The sequence below is a fragment of the Emys orbicularis genome, chromosome 7 (genome assembly GCF_028017835.1).
Source record: "Emys orbicularis isolate rEmyOrb1 chromosome 7, rEmyOrb1.hap1, whole genome shotgun sequence".
NCBI lineage: Eukaryota > Metazoa > Chordata > Testudines > Emydidae > Emys > Emys orbicularis.
The window spans coordinates 33,130,889-33,152,294 of NC_088689.1; the positions used below are offsets into that span (position 1 = coordinate 33,130,889).

The 21,406-nt window shown below is 40.0% G+C and overlaps 1 protein-coding gene across 1 annotated transcript in view; it reads left to right on the top strand.

The window, feature by feature from the left end:
- The first annotated feature begins 10,851 nt into the window (after positions 1–10,851).
- Positions 10,852–21,406, top strand: part of PLCE1 (phospholipase C epsilon 1) — a 288,279-nt gene continuing 277,724 nt past the window's right edge. Inside the window, exon 1 of the mRNA XM_065407590.1 lies at positions 10,852–12,057. Coding sequence (XP_065263662.1) covers positions 10,852–12,057 — 1,206 coding nt within the window. The remainder of the gene's footprint in view (positions 12,058–21,406) is intronic.

Consider the following 21,406-nt stretch of genomic DNA (forward strand, 5'->3'; position numbering starts at 1 on the left):
TTCTTTAATATTGAAAACAGGTCCAACACTGAAGTCTTTACTGAAGTCGTACCCAAGCAAAACTCGTACTGGCTTCAATGGGAGTTTTGAGTAAACAATTCAGACTGGACCCCATCTCACCTTTTGTGGAATTTTCTTAGAGTATGTCTACACTACGAAATTAGGTTGATTTTATAGAAGTCGATCTTTAGAAATCAATTTTATACAGTCGATTGTGTACATCCCCACTAAGCTCATTAAGTCAGCGGAGTGCGTCCTCATTACCGTGGCGAGCATCGCGCCTTTTTTCCTGGGTTACCCGTGCAGACGCCATAGCACGACAAGCATAGAGCCCGCTCAGCTCACCGCTGCTGTTGTGAGCATTGTAAACACCTCGCGCATTATCCTGCAGTATGTGCAGAACCTGGCTAAGAGACGCCAGCACGAGGACGATTGTGAGGAGGACATGGACAGAGATGTTCCTGAAAGCACGGGCTGTGGCAATTGGGACATCATAGCAGCAGTGGGGCTGGGTGATACAGTGGAATGCCGATTCTGGGCCCAGCAAACAAGCACAGACTGGTGGGACCGCATAGTGTTGCAGGTATGGGATGATTCACAGTGGCTGCGAAACTTTTGCATGCGTAAGGCCACTTTCCTTGAACTTTGAGTTGCTTTCCCCCTCCCTGAAGCGCAGGAATACCAAGTTGAGAGCTGCCCTGACAGTTGAGAAGCGAGTGGCGATAGCCCTGTGGAAGCTTGCAACGCCCGACTGCTACTGGTCAGTCGGGAATCAATTTGGAGTGGATAAATCTACTGCGGGGACTACTGTGATCCAAGTAGCCAATGCAGTCAGTGACGTTCTGCTCTCAAGGGTAGTGACTCTGGGAAATGTGCAGGTCATACTGGATGGCTTTGCTGCAATGGGGTTCCCTAACTGTGGTGGGGCAATAGACGAAACGCATATCCCTATCTTGGCACCGGACCACCTTGCCAACCAGTACGTAAACCGCAAGGGGTACTTCTCAATGGTGCTGCAAGCACTGGTGGATCACAAGGGACGTTTCACCGACATCAACGTGGGATGGCTGGGAAAGGTGCATGATGCTCGCATCGCGTTCTCCTCCTCCTCCTCTTCCTCATCCACAAAATCCTCTTCCCTGTTGCGTGAGACTCCCCCCTTGCAGGTGTCCACGGACAGTGGTGGGGTAGTGGTAGGGTCCCCCCCAGAATGTCATGCAGCTCATCATAGAAGCAGCCTCTATGGGGCTCTGACCCGGAGTGACCATTTGCCTCCTTTGTCTTTTGGTAGGCTTGCCTGAGCGCCTTAACTTTCACGCGGCACTGCTGTGTGTCCCTTTTGTAGCTTCTCTCCACCATGCCCTGTGCAATTTTGGCATATATTAGCTTTTCTTCTTTTTGATCGGAGTTTGGCCTGAACAGATTCTACTCCCCAAACAGCAATCAGATCCAGTCTCTCCCTTCGGTCCATGCTGGAGCTTGTTTGCGATTGTGGGGGGACTGCATGGTCAACTGTGCTGCTGAGCTCGCCACGCTGACCAAACAGGACATGAAATTCAGAATTTCCCGGGACTTTTCCTGTGTACCTGGCTAGTGCATCGGAGTTCAAAGTGCTGTCCAGAGCGGTCACATTGGAGCACTCCGAGATAGCTCCCAGAAGCCTGTACCGTCGAATTGCGTCTGCACTACCCCAAATTCGACCCAGCAAGGTCGATTTTTAGCGCTACTCCTCTTGCTGGGGAGGAGTACAGAAGTCGATTTTAAGAGCCCTTTAGGTCGATGGAATGGGGTTGGTTGTGTAGACGCATTCATTTTAAAAACAATCTAACGTGGCTAAATTTAACCTAATCTCGTAGTTTAGACCAGGGCTCAGGTTGGTAGGGGTGTAAACGTATTTTTACCTAGCTTCTTTTTATAACCTATTTCTAGATTTTTTTTTTATTTTTTATTTAAATATGAAGTTACTAAATAATAGTCAGTACTAGCTGGCACTTTAAATCTTAAAACACTGTACAAGTAATTAAACTAAGTGAATATAAATGAAAAATGTCCTTTATTAAATTGGTTTCAGTGTCTTCTGGTTTACAACCTAAAACATTTTGTGAATGTGAGTGCTGAAATGTTGCCATGTTATCTTTTAATTATTCACTTATTTTGTTGGCTGACCTTTGGATCCAGGGTGATTCACCTTTTGGTTGGTAACCATTAAAACATATTGATTTGCAACTAAATATAAACCTTTACACTAAATTTGGCACTTTTCTATACTGATAGAGGGAACATATTTCATTTGAGGCTTAAATGATGTCAGAAATGTACCTGTGTAGTTATTAGTGGATTTCTTTAGCTATTTAGTGGCTTTAGAAAATCTCAGTGTGAGACTATAACCAAGGTGCAGGCTTTTGTAGGTTGTCCCATGTGCTTTTATATTCAAAATTTATGTATAAATCATAATGTTTTGAGTGCTTTTTGGCAAAAGAATATTAATTGGGATAATTTAAACATTGTTTGCATATTTGTGGTGTGTGTGTATATATTTATATTTTAAGTTTTCTATTCTCCCAGATTTTGACTGCTCATGTGCAAGTATGCAGAAAGGGGGACTTCCCATGCCCTCCTTATTTGCATATCTCTGCAGAGGTGGTAACTAGCATCCTGGTGCTTGTTTTCTATAGGTGGAGGAATGCACGCTATACTTTTAAAAAAGGTTTAGCAGTTGCTGCCTCATTGTACTCTCCTAGTATCCCTGGAGACATTCTACCCACCTCTATGTTCCTCAGACATAATGCCCTTGGACAGCTGCAGTCTGTGAAGCACTCTCCCATGTGCCTGTGGCTTCAAAAGCTACATGTAATGCCCATGTTCCTGGGTGTGTCATCAGCAGTGGGGATCAAACCTGGGGCCTATGGATCTTAATGCATGAGTCTCCACTGCTTGAGCTAAAAAATCCCAGCTGTTAGCTAGGGTTGTAGCAGACTCATCAATCTCTAGGCCTAGCAACTACCAGAGGGGGACAGAGTACTCAACTAAGTGAGCATGGATTAACTACAATATATAACTCTAGCCACAGAAATGTTTACCGCTGAAAATGCCCATAGGCTTCCAGAATGTTTCAAAATATTATTTTATTTTAGTAGCTTCTTACTCTGGCGCACAGGTACTATGTTAACGTCAACGTTTTTACATTTTGAATGGTGTAAATTACCATTTACTGATCAGTTTTACGGTCTTGAGTGAATGCTGTAAAATTAAGTTGCATACCAATGTTGTAAGGTTTTTCTGCCTTAAATAAATTGGTTGCTTTGAAAGAATCAGTTACTGAAGCAATAAAAACATTATTCTCAGTGACCATTCATAGCATTTTCTTTTTATTTCTGGTTTAGCAGCATTACAGGGAATATATTTACGAATATGGTACAGTAAATTTACTTTTTTTAGGTTTGGCTGGAATTTTCTTGTGCAGACAGCAAAGGTGAATTGGTAGTCTGAGGTGTATTGATGGATGAAAGAAATCCTCCAAAAAATAGTACAGAAGGATATTAGTAATTTATGTGTATATTTTGATCTCTACAACATCCCTTCTTATATTAGAAGAGATCTCGTGCAGTATGGCACAGGAGTTGGAAGAATATAAACAAGGTATCGAGAGAAAGCAAAACTAAAAAGATTTTTTTCCCCTTATACTTTGAAATTGATTTTAAACACAGGGTGTTTAAAATAATAAGCCAATCATGTCCTCCACATTAAAAGCCACAGTAGGCCAAAATGAAAGTAGAAAAGTCTATTGACTTGAATCTGAGGGATTTCAGTTGCATCATCCCTTAAAACGGGGGTTTGGCAGCTCATGAAGGTGGGACTGCGGATCCCCATGCCAGTGGCTCCTTGCCTGTGCCTGACCAGAAGCCACAGCAGTGGGAGGGTTGGATTTGAAAGCACAGAGTAGTAATCCATAGAGATCAATGCGGAAAGGTTCAGTGGAAATTCCTGTGGGCATTTTCCCTGAGTGTGATGTGGGAAAAGTTGCAAAGAAAAGTTTTCATGTTTGTTTAGGGAGATGGGTCAGGGTAGATAAAAATCAGTGATTTTAAAAAATCAGATTTTTTCTATTTTTAAATTGGAATTTTTTAAATTAAATGGAATACAGATTTTTTTTTTAAATAAACCCATTTAAAATTAAATTTGAAAATATAACAACCTATGTTCAGGCCTAAATGTAACACTTATTAACATTTAAATTAATTAAAAATACTTGTTTGTTGCCAGGTTTTAAAGAACTTCAGTCACTGAACTGGTAGAAGTCACCAGATAGACACTTTGCTCTAGAGTTGTTTAAAGCACCTTTTGATAACAGTAACCTCTGTTGCATGTGGAGAGGAGAATATTTTTTTAAATTTCAGTTTAGTCAATTAGCTCAATTGAATGACTAGTTCATTCAGAATTAAGAAAAAGATTAGAAGTTGAAAAAGGAAAGCTTGTTGTCCTCTTCTAATCTATGAATAAAGACTAGGTATGAGAGAATGAGACCTACTAATTCTAAAACCTGGAAGGACATGGTGACCAGAAACAATCAGTTTGATTCACTAACTACAAGTCTTCCTTTGTTTAGTAAATCAGTTAGTTTTTAAAAGCAAAACATTTTGATAAACCTTTTGGGGTTTTTCTTATGTATCTAGCACATTTAAGGTTGTTTAATTTAAAAAAAAAAGATTAAAATGTTCTCTGTGCACAATTCACTATTTTCTAAGATTAAAAAATATAAACATTAAGAATCTGAATAAATATAACATAAGCTATATAATAGCTGAAATAATGTGTATAGCTATAGTGTATCCTCCTAGTTAGCAAAAAGGAGTGCCAAATTTAGTGTAAAGGCTTATATTTAGTTGCAAATCAACATGTTTTAATGGTTACCAACCAGTGAGGTTCAACCTTCCTTTTGGTAAATTCGTAAATACCAAGGTAAAACAAGGTTGAAGCTGATTTAAATCAGTTTCTCCCTTGCTGAATTAAATCATAATTAAAATGGTGTGGTTTAAATCAATCCACCTTGAGAGCAGAGGTGTGGCATGTAACATTATTGCTGAGGCATCCTCCCACCCCCAGGCAGAATTTTGGGCACTGACGTGTGCTTTTTCTGATCCATTCATTCCCCAACTGGCTAAAATTGAGGGAGGTGATCTAAGCAGAAGTAACTAGTTTTATTTAAAATATTTCATTTGGGGAAGATTCTCTAATGGTAAGAAAATTGGTCAAGTGTGTAAGCAGATTTTCAGAATTAAACGAAAGCTTGATTTTACTAAAATGCTGTAACTGCAGGTGGTAATTTAAAAAAATAATTAGTTTTAATAGAGTTGGGTGACAAGAAACAGCTGTTTATTTTAGAATGCTATTTTTTTTTTTAAAGAAGCCAGGGGTTCTAAAAGCAATCTTTTCCTTGCTAAATATTTAGCATATCAGGGCTTCTACTCTGTTGCCTTGGACATTAGATCATAATTCCCCCCCCCCCCCTTTTTTTTTTTTGATGCCTTATCCTCTTTGGACTGGCCTCTCTCGGTTCTACTTCTGTCTCTCTGGCCATTCCTTAAATGTCTCTTTTTTGTCTGGTCATTAGGGTTACCATACGTCCGGTTTTTCCCGGACATGTCCGGCTTTTTGGTAATCAAACCCCCGTCCGGGGGGAATTGCCAAAAAGCTGAACATGTCCGGGGAAAAATACTGCCGGCCAGGCACTTCCCCTCCCGCGGCTGCTGTGCTCCTCCCCTGACTCTTCGGCTCTCTTTAAGAGCTGAGCTGCCCGAGCGCTACCGGCTTCGGGCAGCCCCCATGCCTCCGGACCCTGAGCCACCGGCCGGGCACTTCCCCTCCCGGGCTCTGGGGGCGCAGGGGACTTTGGGGAAGGAGTGGGGAATGGGCGGAGTTGGGGCGGGGCCGGGGGTGGGAAAGAGGCGGGGCCAGGGCCCCGTGGAGTGTCCTCTTTTTTTATTTTTTAAATATGGTAACCTTACTGGTCATCATCCTCTGTCCCGCTTGCCATAGTGATTCCACAGGAATCTATCCTTTGGCCCTTTTATTTTCTTTGTCATTCTTTAGATCAGTGGTGCCCAGCCTTATTACACAGGAGGGATACATAAACCTAAGCACAACCTTGTGTGGGCCAAAAGAGATTTAAAGTCACCTGTATTGATTTATATTTTAAGTTCTGCTTATTTGGTACATATTTAGGTTGTTTCTAGGTACAGTATTGTCTTTTTACACACTTGTGTAAACTAAAATCATGTAAAAATGACGACAAAACTAATGAATCAGCTGATCGTATATTGCGCTGAAGCAGGCTGCCGGCCTTAGGAAATGCTCTGGTGGGTCATAGATCATAGGTTGAGCACCCCTGCTTTAGGTGGTCTTATCTGCTCCACATGGCTTTAGTTAATATCTCTATGCTGATGACTCTTTAATTTGTTTGCTCCTGAGTGTTTTTTTCATCCATTCATTTCCACATCTCAGCCTGTCATTCTGACATCTCCTGCTGGATTGCTGCTCAAATTCAGCATTGTCAAAAGTTAACTCCTTATTTTTCCTCACAAACCCTCCCAATTATTTGTTATTGTTGACAAAGACCACCAACCTCCCTGGAGCTCAGGCTTGTTGTTAATTATTTGTATTACTATAATACCTAGGAGTCCAACTCATGGTTTTAAAGGTGTTAGTTTTGTGGATGTTTATGTGGAGTTCCTTCCAAACATGAGGTCCAGCATGAGAGAAAAAAGTAAGGAGCTTGTTTGAAAATATAATAAATGGAGATAGAGTCTGGCTTCATGGGGTGATCACAGGTGAGAGTTGACATCGCAGTGGTGAATGAGAGATGATAGATAAGATGGCAATAAGTTGGGAGGGGTTTAAAGTGAAGACCAGTAGCTTATGTTTGATGTGATAGAGAAGGGGGATGCAAAGAGAGTGGAGATGTGGTCAGAGACTGGCTAGGAAAATGATCTTTGCAGCAACATTCTGCATTGAAATGAGTGTACAAGTTTGCATTTGTCAAGCCCCAAGAGAAGGATATTACAATAGTAGATATGTGAGATGAGTTTTAGCTTTGTGGATGGATAGGAAAGGCCATATTTTAGAGATGTTTTGTGGAAGCAAGGGGGTTTGAGTTGATTCAGAACAAAGAGCATGTGCTTGTCTAGCTAAGCATGGGAGGGTTGTATGTTGTATGATATATGTTGCAACAAGGAGAAACTGTGTAACTTGTGCTAGAGATCCTTACCTGGGTTTACTCCTGGTGTTGCCTCACCACGATAAGTATTTTATTGCTTAATATAGAACTTGTTCCAGGTGTTTAACTCTTTCCCTCCTTCAAGGAGAAAGGGTTGGGACTTGGGCAGAGGCAAGTGGCTGGTGACCTGGGATCCCCTTCCTCAACTCATGGAACTCCCCACCTCACACATTTTCTTTCAGTCCCTATTGCAAAAACTCTCATCCAGGCTCTCATAATTTCCCCTTTTTGATTCCTCCTCTTTGGCCTCCTTGATACTCACATTAACCCTTCCAATCTGTACATAATGTACATACAGTAACTCCTCACTTAACGTTGTAGTTATGTTCCTGAAAAATGTGACTTTAAGTGAAACGATGTTAAGCGACTCCAATGTCCCTATAAGAATTAATGTAAATAGTGGGGGTTATGTTCCAGGGCAGCTTCCCCTACTCTGCAAGCACCAGGGGCGGGGGGCTCAATCCTCAGCCTGCCCACTCCACCCCTTCCCCCAAGCCCCAACCCTTGACCCGCCTCTTCTCCCCCCCACCTCCTCACCCCTCCCGCCCCTCCCTTCTAAAGTCCGCAAGTCAGCTGATTGCCGCGTTCGGGAGGGAGGGGGAGCCTGCGCGCCGAGTCCTTGCTCCTCCCCACCCTCCTGTCCGGGGCAATCAGCTGGCTTGCGGCATTTAGGAGGCAGGAGGGAGGAGCAAGGACTTGGCACAGACTCCCCCTCCCTCCCCCCCTGCCTCCTGCCCAGGGCAATCAGCTGGCTTGCAGCATTCAGGAGGCAGGGAAGGGAGGGGGAGCCTGCGTGCCGAGTCCTCGCTCCTCCCTCCTGCCTCCAAAACGCCGCCAGCTGGTTGCCATGGGGGGAGGGAGGGGGAAGGCGCTGATCCGCAGGGTCTGCCGGTGGGCAGGAGGTGCTGCGGGGGGAGGGAGGCTGCCAGCTGTGGAGAAAGCAGGCACCCAAACAACGTAAGAGTGGAGCATTGCACAACTTTAAATGAGTATGTTCCCTAATTGATCAGCAACGAAACAACGTTAAGTGGGACGACTTTAAGTGAGGAGTTACTGTACTAAAATGCTTGTTCTGACTGTGACGGGTTGGACTCCTCCCTCCTGTCCGGGATGACACCTGATGTACTGGGGTTTAACTGAGCCTCTCCTGCTCAACCAACCTGGGTTCCCTCTCCTTTGATGAATTAGGCTCTCTGGCCTCTTGTAGCGCGCACACACACAGACACGCGCGCGCGCGTAGGGCCCCACCCCGCTGCAGTCACAGACTGAAGTCAGCTCTGTGTGAGAGGGCCACCCCAGCACTCACGTGTCCACCCCTTTTGGGAGACAAACCCAAAATAATACTGTCTTGCACTGTATAGAAATATCTGTACAGTGCAAGCTCATAAAATTCACCCTCTTCCTCAACGCGAAGAGAGAGATGCAAGACTTCTTGCCCTCCCCCCGTTAGAAATTGCATAAACTGGGTTTAATAATAAACAAAACAAATTTTATGAACTATAAAAGGCAGATTTTAAGTGGTTCAAGAGATAGCAAACAGAACAAAGCAGATTACTAAGCAAATGAAACAAAACACGCAAACTAAACTTGACTCACTAGATAGGTAGGATATAAATTAGCAAATTCACACCCTGAGTGATAAACAGGTTGGCAGATTCTTAAGGTTGCCTTGGTTTTTCCAGGTTTTCATACCCAGGCTAAGTTCTTTAGTCTGTGTGACTATCACTTCTGACAGTTCAGTCTTTGTTCCTCAGGTGTTTTCAGGTGTGTTGTTGTAGGGAGAGTGAGGACCCCACATGTTGTCATTGTCCCTCTTTTATATCTTCCCCCCACTTGCTGGAAAGCTTTTTTTGCTGTGACCTGGGTCAAACAGTTCCCATTGTGTAGAGCTATCTCTGAGCGGTTTCTATTGCACACTGTTCCTGGGGTAATCCTTATGCTTGTGTTCATTTCTTCAATAAGCCACTAACATTGTTTGGCCTCATCTAATGTAGCACATTTGAAATACAGAGACATGGTCAATATTCCCAGCTTCAGATACAAAAATAATACATGCATACAAGTTGGATAAACACATTCAGTAAATCATAACCTTTAATGATACCTTACATGAGTCATCTTGCATAAAGTACATCTCAGTTATGTCATGTCCATATCATAAGCATATTTACATAACGACTATGAAGCGTAATGTCACACTGACCATGTCATGTTCAGTTAGATCTCTTCTCTAGCTTTTCCTCCTTCATACTAAGTTCAATCCTCTGTCCTTGCCCTCAAGTCCCTGCACAACCGTCTTTTTACTTTTCTCTCTCATCTCCTCTGCTGTACCAGTGGTAGCAGCCTTGATGCAAGACACTTGACTAGAAGAAATGAGTTACCTCGTAGTGGCAAGGTTTAAGGGCAATTAAGGATAGTCATGTAATCTTTAAAAAACCCCTGTTAAGGCATGACCAATCCATATGTGTTGTAACTTGCCCCCCTACTGTGTGTCTATATCTTTAATTTTGATGAAAAGAATCAATTATTTTTCAAAGGACATCAATAATTAAACTTTTCTGAAAATAGTTTTACCAACTTTAGTGATAAGTAACCCCTAAAATAATTCTGAAAGAGATCATATAAAACCAAGTGTTTTTTACGTTGTAAAATTGAACATACATAATATAAACAGTTTCACCCTATACAGTCAAATTTTCCTGTTTGTGTTTTTTTCATACAACAGTGTAGAGAAAAACATTTTTTAAAATAAGAAAATGTGATCGTAAAACTGTAAATATTGATGGAGGGAGTTTAAAGGGATGTCTATTCAGCAAAAAGGCCTGTGGCAGTGAGTCTTCAAGGCCGATCAACTGATTTGGGCTTGCAGGGCCCGTACTACGGGGCTGTAGCCCAGGTTCTGAAACCCAAGCCCAGACATCCACACTATTGTGTTTAGCCCTGTAGCGTGAGCCCTGCAAGCCCGTTAGTTGACCCGGGCTCTGAGACTTGCTGCTGCTTGTTGCGTAGATGTTCCCTAAGACAGATATACTTCCTGAAACTATTTTCAACTTATTTTTTTTTTCAGTTCATTAGATCTCAAGTTGATGGTGTCCTCTTAACATTCTATGAACAGCTTTACATACTAACTATTTCTTGTTGTTGTTATGACTATGCATTTCATACCATGGAATTTAACACATTGTCTTTTTCTTGCAGGAAACTAATTAAAATTGGATGTTATATGGTGAGATGCATCTTTGTGATGGATTATATGTTCAAATATGCTCTTCTTCTACAAACTGTAGCAACAGAGTACCCTGCGTATGACAGAAATGCTGACAGTGGAAAGAAAATTGTCAACTGGCAATATCACATTAAAAAACTGCTTTAAGAAAATCTGTAGTTCACATCAGTAATCCACAGCTGGTAAAGCTCTGTAGTTCGTAATGCATATGCTTTTAAAAGTAATAAAGAATTCAACGTGTTTTTACACAGTGTGTCTGCACTGATAATTTAGCACTGAATTTTCATACACTGAAATCATGGTATAATTATCAGTGAGGAAAAACAGAACATTATCTAAAAACTGTGTCAAAATGACCTCTGAGGAAATGGCAGCTTCTGTACTTGTGTCTGTGGCACAGGGTAAAGTGATACCTGCTCAGTCAGCTGGAGATGGAAATAGTGAAAATGCTTTGGACACCAATGTTATAAAAAGACATATTGCTAATCAAGGAAGGCAGACTACACATACTTTCTCATACTTACACAGACTTAAAGAAGAACATCTTCAGGGCTCGCTGCCCAAAATTTTCTCTTTGGCAAATGGAGAAGAAATGACTGATAACAGGAATAATGAAAACTTCTGGGAGAAAAACACATGCATCCCTGGTTCAGTGGAGTTTCTTAACATGAATTGCAACATTATAAAGAAAAAATGCAAGAGCAGTGTTCCGCATAACCAGTTACATAAATCATGTGATTCTTTAGCAGAAGAACACACATGCTTGGAAACTGGAATTTCTACTTCACAGGAAAGGACCATGTTTGCTGAAATTCAGTTGAAGATGGATGGACCTTCAGTAGAGATGAAGTCATTAAGAAACCAGTCAGCGGTAAATAAAAGTGGCACCGATGATGCTGATAATGTAGCAGTGTTTCACTTTCGCTATGCTAGTGAAAGAAATATATCAAAAGCTTTGTGCACACTACACAACAGCTTCATTTTGGGTGACTGTTTACAGCATGTAAATGTTGGTAATGAACACACCAGCGATTCAACAGCCTGCACTTGTAAATTAATGGAATTAACAAATAATTGTGACAATAAATATGGACAACAGTTGTGTGATAACTGTGACACTTTAAGGGACAAGTATTTATGTGTCGAAAGAGCAGCACGAAAGGTTAGAGTGGCATGCTCAAGTCACAGCTTCTATGGTGGTAATTTTACTGGAAAAATGTCCTCAAAGCCCTTTCTGAGCCATTTTGAAGATTGCAGTGATAACTGTGAAGAAGGGATGGAGGAGGAGTTTTATAGAAACAAAAAGGAACGTTCCACTTTACTAATCAGACGTTTTTGTAAAAATGATAAGGAGATTAAAAAATCAGTTTATACTGGAACCAGGGCAATTGTTAGGACTTTACCTTCGGGCCATATTGGAGATGTTGCTTGGGATTATGTGGAGCAGAGGAGAAACAAGAGTGACTTAAAGCATTGTAGGATTATCGCAAAACATCGAACTATTCAAGCCTTAAATCAGGAATTAAATTCTGATCTTGTGAAATCCATATGGTGTGAGGTAAGCTTTTAATATTTTTTTTTAATGTAAACATGTACTGAACTGATGTTTTGATTTAACAAAATTATTACATGGTTTATTGGTTAAGCTCTTGAAGAGGGTGTCAAACTACATGATTTAAATAACACAACCTTGTAGATAAGACATAATACAGCCACAACCACTATGCAAAAACCAAGTTTTTATTATGAATAACATTTAAGATGCATTTTATGATGTCTATTGGTACCAACTAGCATAGCAATATGTTAAGTCTTCCATTCTCTATGTTGAATACTCCTTTTTAGAAGGGTTTGTGTCATCCTTAAACTCATTTTGTCTAAAAACTGGCACAGGAGTTTCTAATCAGGGGTGGAATAAAAATATATCATCCATTTTTATGGACTTTCTAAAAATGAAGCAGAGACCTTCTTAATGTTTCAAAATTAGAATTTTTTTTTTTTTAACTTTACAATTTTCACACTAATACTACAATGTTCCATGGTATGGATTGATATAGAACGATTGTAGTGAAAAAATACAGGTTGCAGTAATAAGTATTTTTTAAAAAAATACCTAGATATTTCATCTGAATTTTCATGTTTGAACATTACTTCTGCACATATAAATAACTATATCTTTATAATGTATATTATGACTGTTGCATACTGTGTATTGATATATGGTTGTCTTAACTTACGTTCTATTGACTAAATATCATTCTAAGCCTTCATCCACAATTATTATGAACTCATTAAAAAGTTGTATAAATGATATGGCACTTCCCAAACAAATATTAATTGTGAAGTACTTTTACGTCATGCCGTTCAGAGTTCTGCAGTTCCATCGCTATAGAACTGGAAGCAGAAACTACACTTGGTAATGGAATTTATAAAAAGTGTTTTTTCACAGTTTTGCTAACAAAATGCCATTTTAGAATGGAAGATTAAAGTGCTTTTCTTTGGCATCAGGTTCAGCCAGCATCTAATGTCAGTGTTGTTGGGTATTTGACTTCACTTTGCCAACCATTTGCTGCCATGACATTTAAAATAATTTAAAAGTCAGTTGTAATAAGTTTATATAAAATGAACTCTGATTTTATTAATCATAGCATTACTTTTTAGTCGTGTTGACATCTGTTATTTTCATGCCACTAATATGTGTAAATGATGTAGTATTTTGTGACTGGGCAATCATCTCAAGGGTATAAATACTGATATCAAATCCATTCTCCGTTTTTGAGATGGTTCTTGATTTTACAGTTTGACTAGTCAGCTGTCATTTTAACATTCACTTTGGATACCTGTGATTCGGGTAGAATCTTAGTAAAGAGTATGACCTAAGAACAGCAATTGTATCTAGATCTTGGAATGCAGCAACCAGTCACATATGGAGTAGTGGTGGAATCATTGGTACTCCAAAGGATATTGTTGCTATTGTCAGATCACTATATCAAGACTGAGAAAAGGCCGTGTGACTGCCTGTTTAAAGAAAGTGTTTTAATTTAATCTTAAAAAAAAAAAAAAAAAAAAAAAAAAAAACCTCTATCCATATCCACAAAAAGTGAAAAAAGTTTTCAAAGGCAACTAACTGGCATTTGTGACTTTGAAAATCTTCTCCAGTGTATATGAGTAATTCTCCTGTAGTAGTCCATATTACATTTACATATTATTTATTCTCATTCAGTATTCAGTCGTATTTTCCTGGTATAATTTACACTTCCTATATATTTTCATTTTACTTTTTCTAAATTATTTAAAGTGTTGAAGAAAAAATAAATTTGAAATACAATTATAGAGACTTCTGATTTTGTTTCACATATCATTTGGGAGAGGGTGAGCACTCTTTCTTTTGGTCCCTGATTTAAGTACTTAAGCATGTGAGAGTACTCCATAGGATTTAAGTGCTTTGCTGAATTGGGGGTGTGGAGCAAGCTGTTCCAGCTCACTACTGTGTAGAGAAATTTTCCTCAATTTCCTGAAGAAGGTTTTTAAAGGAAAGCCGGAAATAAAAATCAATATCTAGAATTTTTTACCTTGTTTGTCTCTGCCTGACTTTTTGTTGGATCTCCAAAGTTACTGATTTGTTTACAGCTGAGTTGAGCAATATTCCTGTGTTATGCTTGTATCTTCTTCTTTAATGAATTCTCCTATTCCTATGTTCATGAAGATCTCTAAAAAGCAAATAAGATAAAGAAATCAAGAAAATGTATAAGTAGAACTTTCTACATAAGCTACTGCTTCTTTTTATGCTTAGCTCAAGTTATGAGAGAGATGAAGAAAATAGAATTTCTCAAAGCTTAATTATTTATCCAGTACCTGAATGCTTTGGTCAGTGAAATTGGAACAATTAAAACAAAACAGCTTCTCATATCTCAGAGCTCTCTTGCAAATGTTTCTGATTGTTTTAGAAAAATATATTTGTTTTGGGTTTTTTATTTTTTGGAAGGAGAAATTTGAGATTAAAAATAAGTCAAAATTAATTCCTGATATTGGTGAATACAGCTCCACTGACTTGGAGTAAAATCTGCCTGCACAAGGTCTGAATTTGACCCAAAGTCCAATCTAACTAGGATAGAATACAACAAATCTGGAGTAGTGGGTATGGAACCATGGGAGCACAATTTCTGTGACATAGTATTCCCCAGACCTTGGAACCTTGCAGAAGCTTCTCTACTGGAGTTATATGGTGTTGCTCCTCCCACAGTACTTAGTTAGTTTTGGCCCAACTGCTAACTTAGACATAGTCTGCTGTGCCTGGTGGCACATGAAGTGAACCATATTCCCCACTGCTGCCTGTCTGGATCAAGATGTTTGACTCCATCTTAAGTTGTATTCATGATGGTAGAATCCTTTTCAATCATCATATAATAGATCATTCTTTGTCCTTCATGCTGCCTTTTCCCTACAGGTGGAAACCAATCTAAGACATACCTTGTGGTTCTGTCATAGGGTAGCCTAACTACCTGACCAGATCGCCAGAACTGTGTCTGTATAATTTGAGTCTGCAGTCTGCTGACCCATGCAGCACAATACTTCCACATTGGTTACATAATCTCCCTGGTAAATTCCCAAGATTCTTTTCAATGCTGGTGGAATGCATTGAGCTTTCTGCTATGTACATCCACTATCTGCCATGTTTCTGAGTCATACAGCAGTCCTGGGAGAACAATCTCATTTTACTGTATATATGTATCTTCTTCTTCCAGATGTTTGACAAATGAGAAAATGATCCTCTGGCTTCACTGATTCTTGCCTTTGCTACTTTAGTGAGTTGGCCATGAGCAGATATTGTACATTCAAGGTAGAGGAAGTCATCAACTCTTCCGTATTCTTCTTCATCAATCACATATGTGCCTGTATTGACAGCATTCTCTCCTGCCTCCATAGTCTTGGTCTTCTATGTACTGACACACAATCCCACTGTAGTAGTTTCTGCTTTTATGCTCATAAAGAGTCTTTTTTTCATTTTGTCCAAGTTGGTATGACAATATCATCTGCAAAATCTAAGTCTCACAGCTTATTTCTTGCCTAAACAATACCATTGTCGTTGGCAGCAGCTATCAGTCTACTCATCACAGTCTGTGACCGTGCAGAAGAGAAGTGGGGATAATTATGCAATAGCAATTTTAAAGCATTCCATGTCTACGCTTTCTGTCCAGATGCAACCTGCAAACTAGTCATACAAGGCTTTCATCGAATTCACATCTTTGTTGGAATTCCAGAGTGCCTCAGGATCTTCCAGCAGGCTTCTGTAGACACTATATTAAACACTTCCATAAAAATCAAGGAACTTTAAAAACCATCTTCTGCTGGTATTCTAGGCTTTTCTCAAGTCTTGTCGAGGTGAAAATCTGGTCTGGATACGATCTACTGGATTGACATCCAGTCTGATCTTCCCTGAGTATTTAATCAACAGCAGTTTTCACCATGTTCAAAATAATGCAAAATGCTTCACCAGGTACAGATAACATTATCTCTCCAGTTATCACAAATAAGCCGGTTTCCCCCCCTCTCCTCCCTTGGGAATTTTGCAGATAACACCTTTTGTCTTATCTTTAGGACAGATCTAGGATTCTTAAACCATTCTATACAATCTGCAGGTGCAGTTAATCATCACTTCCTCTCCATCTTTTAATGTTTTGGAATCTATCTTAGCTTAGTCTGGTGTTTTACCTCTCTCTTCAGTTGATTTATGACTTTTTAGTTACTTCCTCAAAGGCAATTACTTTTAGTGATATAAGTTGTCTGCTATTTCTTCACATTTCTCTGTGTTAGTGTTCTGGCTGATTAAGGGCAGCTGGAAATGTTCCATCTAATGGGCTCTCTACCTTTCCTCTGTGGTTAAAATTATACCATCTCAAGTCTTCACAAGGCCACAACGGTTTGAGAATTAAGTCAGTTTTACAGATACTAGTAAAACCTTTTCAGAATCCCCTCTCTTGTATGCCACCTCAGCTTCTCTTGCTTTATTTTCCATACATTGTCTCCTCTCTTTTTGCTGATCTTTTAACTTTCTTGTCTTTTGTTCGCATATTTTTGTTGCGAAATAGCTCTTTTACTGCTGTTTCCTTCTTTCATACTGGTCTTCAACAAGCCTCCATATATTTGGTTGGAGCCATTATTTTTTCTTAGATCTTTGCATCCACACTTGCTTCTTTGAGAAACTGCCATTGTTTGGTTACATCATCCATCAGTGTCTTTTAACTTTTCAAATCGATTTCTAAGTTGCGGTTTTAAATGTGCCTTCACTTCTGGATATACTAACTTTCTAATATCATAGATGCCATTTGCATTGCATGGCCTTACCTTATTTAGTTTTATTGTTATTATCCTAATAACAAGATGGTGGTCACTTCCAACATCAGCACTCCTATACACTTTAGTGTCCAACAGTGTTTTTCTCCAGCTTCTTCTAATGGTAACACACTCAAGCTGTTTCTGGGAGAAGCCATCATTAGATTTCCATATCAATTTGCTTTTCCTTGCATGGAAATAATGTACCCACAATGCAAAGAGTGCATGGACCATAGAATTTAACTAAATGTTCTCCATTGTCAATCTGCCCTGGCATGCCATGTCTGCCCATAATGTGTTCATATTCAGTATTCTCATCACCAGCCTGTGTTATCCTCATCGGGATATTTAAAAGCAATGTCATCTTTATTGGTCTGACTATGGACATACTGCAGTTTTTCATGGAAACAGTTTTTGACCTGTTCATCATTGTCACTTGTTGGCATATAATACTGAACAGCTGTGACTTTTGCATGGTTCATCACAAAGCAAGCAGTCAGTATTCTTGAGTTTACAGGTTCCCATTCCTTCAGTGTTTTAGCTTCCTTGCTGAATAATATATCTAAGGCTTCTCAGTGTTTTTTGTCATCCTGTCTTCCAGAATATAAAACATTCAGGCCTTTTGATGATGATTTGCCTTGTCCAGTCCACCTCATCTCATTCAGTCCAAGTATACTCAGGCAAATATTTTCATTTCTCTGATAACTTGAGTCCTACCTGCGCTCCAAAGTGATCTAATATTCCAATATCCAATTCTTGTGTTAACCTTAGCTGTGAAGATACCTTGTTTCACTTTCAGAAATTCCTTGCAGCTTTGATTCAACATCATCATAGTGTTGGCTGGTTGGCCAGTACTATCTTGTCTTATGTCCAGCAGATTGTGGCTCTCCACAGTTGATTTGTATTAGCAAGTTTGTGACAGACTCATCTTGTCTCTGGGCTGATTCCATAATAACAGAAAGCATTTTTGTATGGTCAGGTTGTTAGCCTGACTCTCAACCCCCTACCAGAAAGACTGGTGGACTGCCTTTAGTCTGGCTTCTACCCTTCGACCCAACTAGCTTTGGTAACCCTACTGGGAGTTTTGCTTGAAGCAGCATTTAACATCTGAAAACTTCATACTGTGCAGCTATGGAAGGACTCTGCTATTGGCAGCAGAATTCCTGCCTCTGCTTGGTATCCAAAGCCCCCCTCTCGAGGAGAATATTGAAGGAAAACTCCACAGTAATGATCTCATGGAGTTCCTCTACCTCTACTGTGGGTGTCTTTTTATAGGAGGGTACAATTGGCCCCCAATTTGGTAGTTTATTGTGAAGAGATTTTAAAAAGTGCTATAATTCTGAGAAATCTCATTTTCCCCACACCTTAAAACAGTATTTTATTTCACAAACCAATATATGCCTTAAAAGAAAAATAACAATTTTTTTTGTTCTGAAGATTGTATCCATTTGACTTCATAAAAATATCTGAGATTCCTTGTAGTTAAGGATAGAGTGATTTTTACCTATTTAGAAATCGGAGATCAATCTTCTCTACTAAAACTTCTCACCTGCTGGATATTAGTACTTTTCCATTTAAAAATATGTAAAATTACCTCACTGTACCATACAGTGTCGTTCTGTGGTAAGGTTCGCTAAGGTGATGTCCCCAGTCATAAATAGTGAAAGTATGCAGATGTCTATACTTGTGTATGACTTGGTAGATGGGCCACATTCCAATGAAGGAATGAGTCTGAACCACATATTTACATAACTTGACATCCACTCACTAGATTTGTGTATCGTTTCACTTAACAAACATTAGCTGAGATCAGATCACATTGTCACTTGCTCAATTAAGGAATGGATGCATTTTAAGTTTCTTGTAGGCATTTCTACCTTCAATTATTAGAGTCCATCTGCTTTTACATGCACACTGCTTTCCCTGACCTTTCCACCACTGCCACAATCAGTGCATATAGTGCAAGATGTTGAACATTTTGGTTGTGCAGATTTAATTTTAATTTATGGTCACACATCTACAAATTCAAGAAAAGTATCAGCAGTACATAAAATTGTCATACAAAAGTAGTTTAAATACAAACAAAATAAGAAAAAATAAAATGTTCAGTAAAATTGCCAGAATAATTATTGCAAAGTGAGTAGCTTTTTCGCCTTAGGATTGAAGACCAGACACAACAGTGACCTAAATCTGCAAATTTCACTGTTTCACAACCTGTCACCTTCCATATGATGGTTTCTGGTATTTTCTTTACTATCCTATTCTGTAATTGACCTATTGCGCATAGTATTCATCAAGCATTCCTAGTATCTTTTTTATAAAAAAGTAGTAAAAAGTTGTTCTATAATATTACTCATGTTTTTTGATTATAGTGTCCTTAATAGATGTTTTCATATGCCTGCAAATGAACTGTGTACTAGCCAAGTGTTTAATACATTTACTGAGTTTAAAAAAAATTAAAATCAATCTTAGAGGGAAATGATAGCCAATAAATTAATGTGATTTTTTCCCCCCATACTTTTCCCCCTTGGTTCACTCTGAGTATGCATGTTTTATTAGAACAACTGAGTGAACATTAGTACGGTCTTTTGAGTAAGAAAATGGTTTTCTTACTCAAAAGACCGTACTAATGTTCACTTATCCACACCAGAGGGATTGCCTTGTCACGGTAGAATAGCTGTACCACTCAGCATAGTGCTGTTTGTGGTCTGTGGAACATGTGGGTACCATTGATAAGTATCTGATTGTTTCAGTGTTGGTTTGGAAAAGGCACTGTATTGTTGTCTTGCTAAAAATTTTCCTGTTTGCTTGGACTACTGAAGTGTTAATAAGGGATGTAAGAAGGTGAGTTGAGGCTTCAGATGTATAGATAATACGGAAATTATTAGTGTCCTTGTATAGTGTATGGCTGCTCTTTGTATATATTCCATATACAGGTCTGCTTGTCCAACAGATACCTAAATATAAATAGGGGATATCAATGTTCAGTCACCACATATGTTTAGTTCTCCCTTTTTATTTAGTGTATAATCTCTGTAGTGATGAGTAAAATGGAAAGAGGCTCCATTCAGTTATAGTCTACGTATCACAGCATCTTGGATATGAAATATGAAGTCCTGTTATTCTAGACCAGTGGTTTTCAGACTGCAGGTCGCGACTCAGTACTGGGTCACAGAATGTAAGGCATTGGGTTGCGGCCGCTCTGGTCAGCACCGTCGACCGTGCCGTTAAAAGTCCCATTGGTGGTGCTGCCTGGCTAAGGCAGGCTAGTTCCTACCTGTTCTGACACCACGCTGTGCCTCGGAAGTGGCCAGTAGCAGGTCTGGCTCCAGCTGCAGGTCTGGGGCCCGGCCAATGGGAGCTGGGGGGTGGTGCCTGCGGGCGAGAGCCGCACAAAGCCGCTTGCGTGCCTCAGCCTAGGAGCCAGACCTGCTGCTGGTTGCTTCCAGGTTGCAGCATGGTCCGCAGTGCCAGGAAAGGCAGGAAGCCTGCCTTAGCACTCCCATTGCACCGCTGACCGGGAGCCGCCCGAGGAAAGCCCATGCCCCAATCCCCTCCCCCATCCCGGAGTCCCCTCCTGCAACCCAAACTCCTCCTCCCCAGCCCCAGCCCAGAGCTTGCATCCCCAGCCCAGAGCCCTGAACCCTCCTGCACCCCTGCCCCAGCCCAGAGTCCCCTCCCACACTCTGAACCCCTCATTCCCGGCCTCACCCCACAGCCCTTATCCCTGCACCCCAACCCTGAGTCCCTCCCAAACCCCAACCCCTCATCCCCAGTTCCATTGGGTCACAGGCATCAACAATTTTCTTCAACTGGGTTGCTGAAAAAAAGGTTTGAAAACCACTGTTCTGGACAACACATTTCATAACTTTTGGATGGTGAAATATTGTCAATGAATTTTGTAAAATAAATAGTGCTCTTCCCACACACATTTTCTATGATGCTTGAGCCTACAAAATGCTGAGCCTACAAGATGCTTTGCATCCTAGCCCCAAGGCAGCAAAGTACATACAGCATTTACCGAATTTTTAAACGCACAAGTACTCCAATTGACTTTCAAGTTAAGCATGGACTTACATGATTTGCTGGTTTGGGGCCAGAATGCTCCTCTCTTTTGGAGGAGCAATTCTTTAAACAACTAGGCACAATGCATTTCCTGAATGCAAAACCTAAAAGGTCCAAAGAGGAAAAGCTAGTGAAAACAGGACGCAAAAATGGCCATTCTAATACTAGCTTGTATGTAAAGGTCTTTCCCCTAACTCTGAAGACAGCTAGAGAGGGACATTGATTCAGTATTGCCAACCCCAAGTGTTCAAAAATCCTGAGTCAGGCCCCAGAAATCTTTAAATTGGTTTAAAGATAATGAGGCTTAAAAATAACCTCATTTTTTTTTATTTTACTTTTACTTTTTTAAAAAACCTTCAAGGTACACTCTGTTCAAGTCTTTAAGCTTTTCTTTACAGCCATGAGGGCCAAAAAATTTTTAAATGAAGGCTGAGATTCTCACATATCACATGACTCCAGGAGATGGGGCTTTAAGAAATACATCAAATATTTGTGAGAGTTGGCAACAT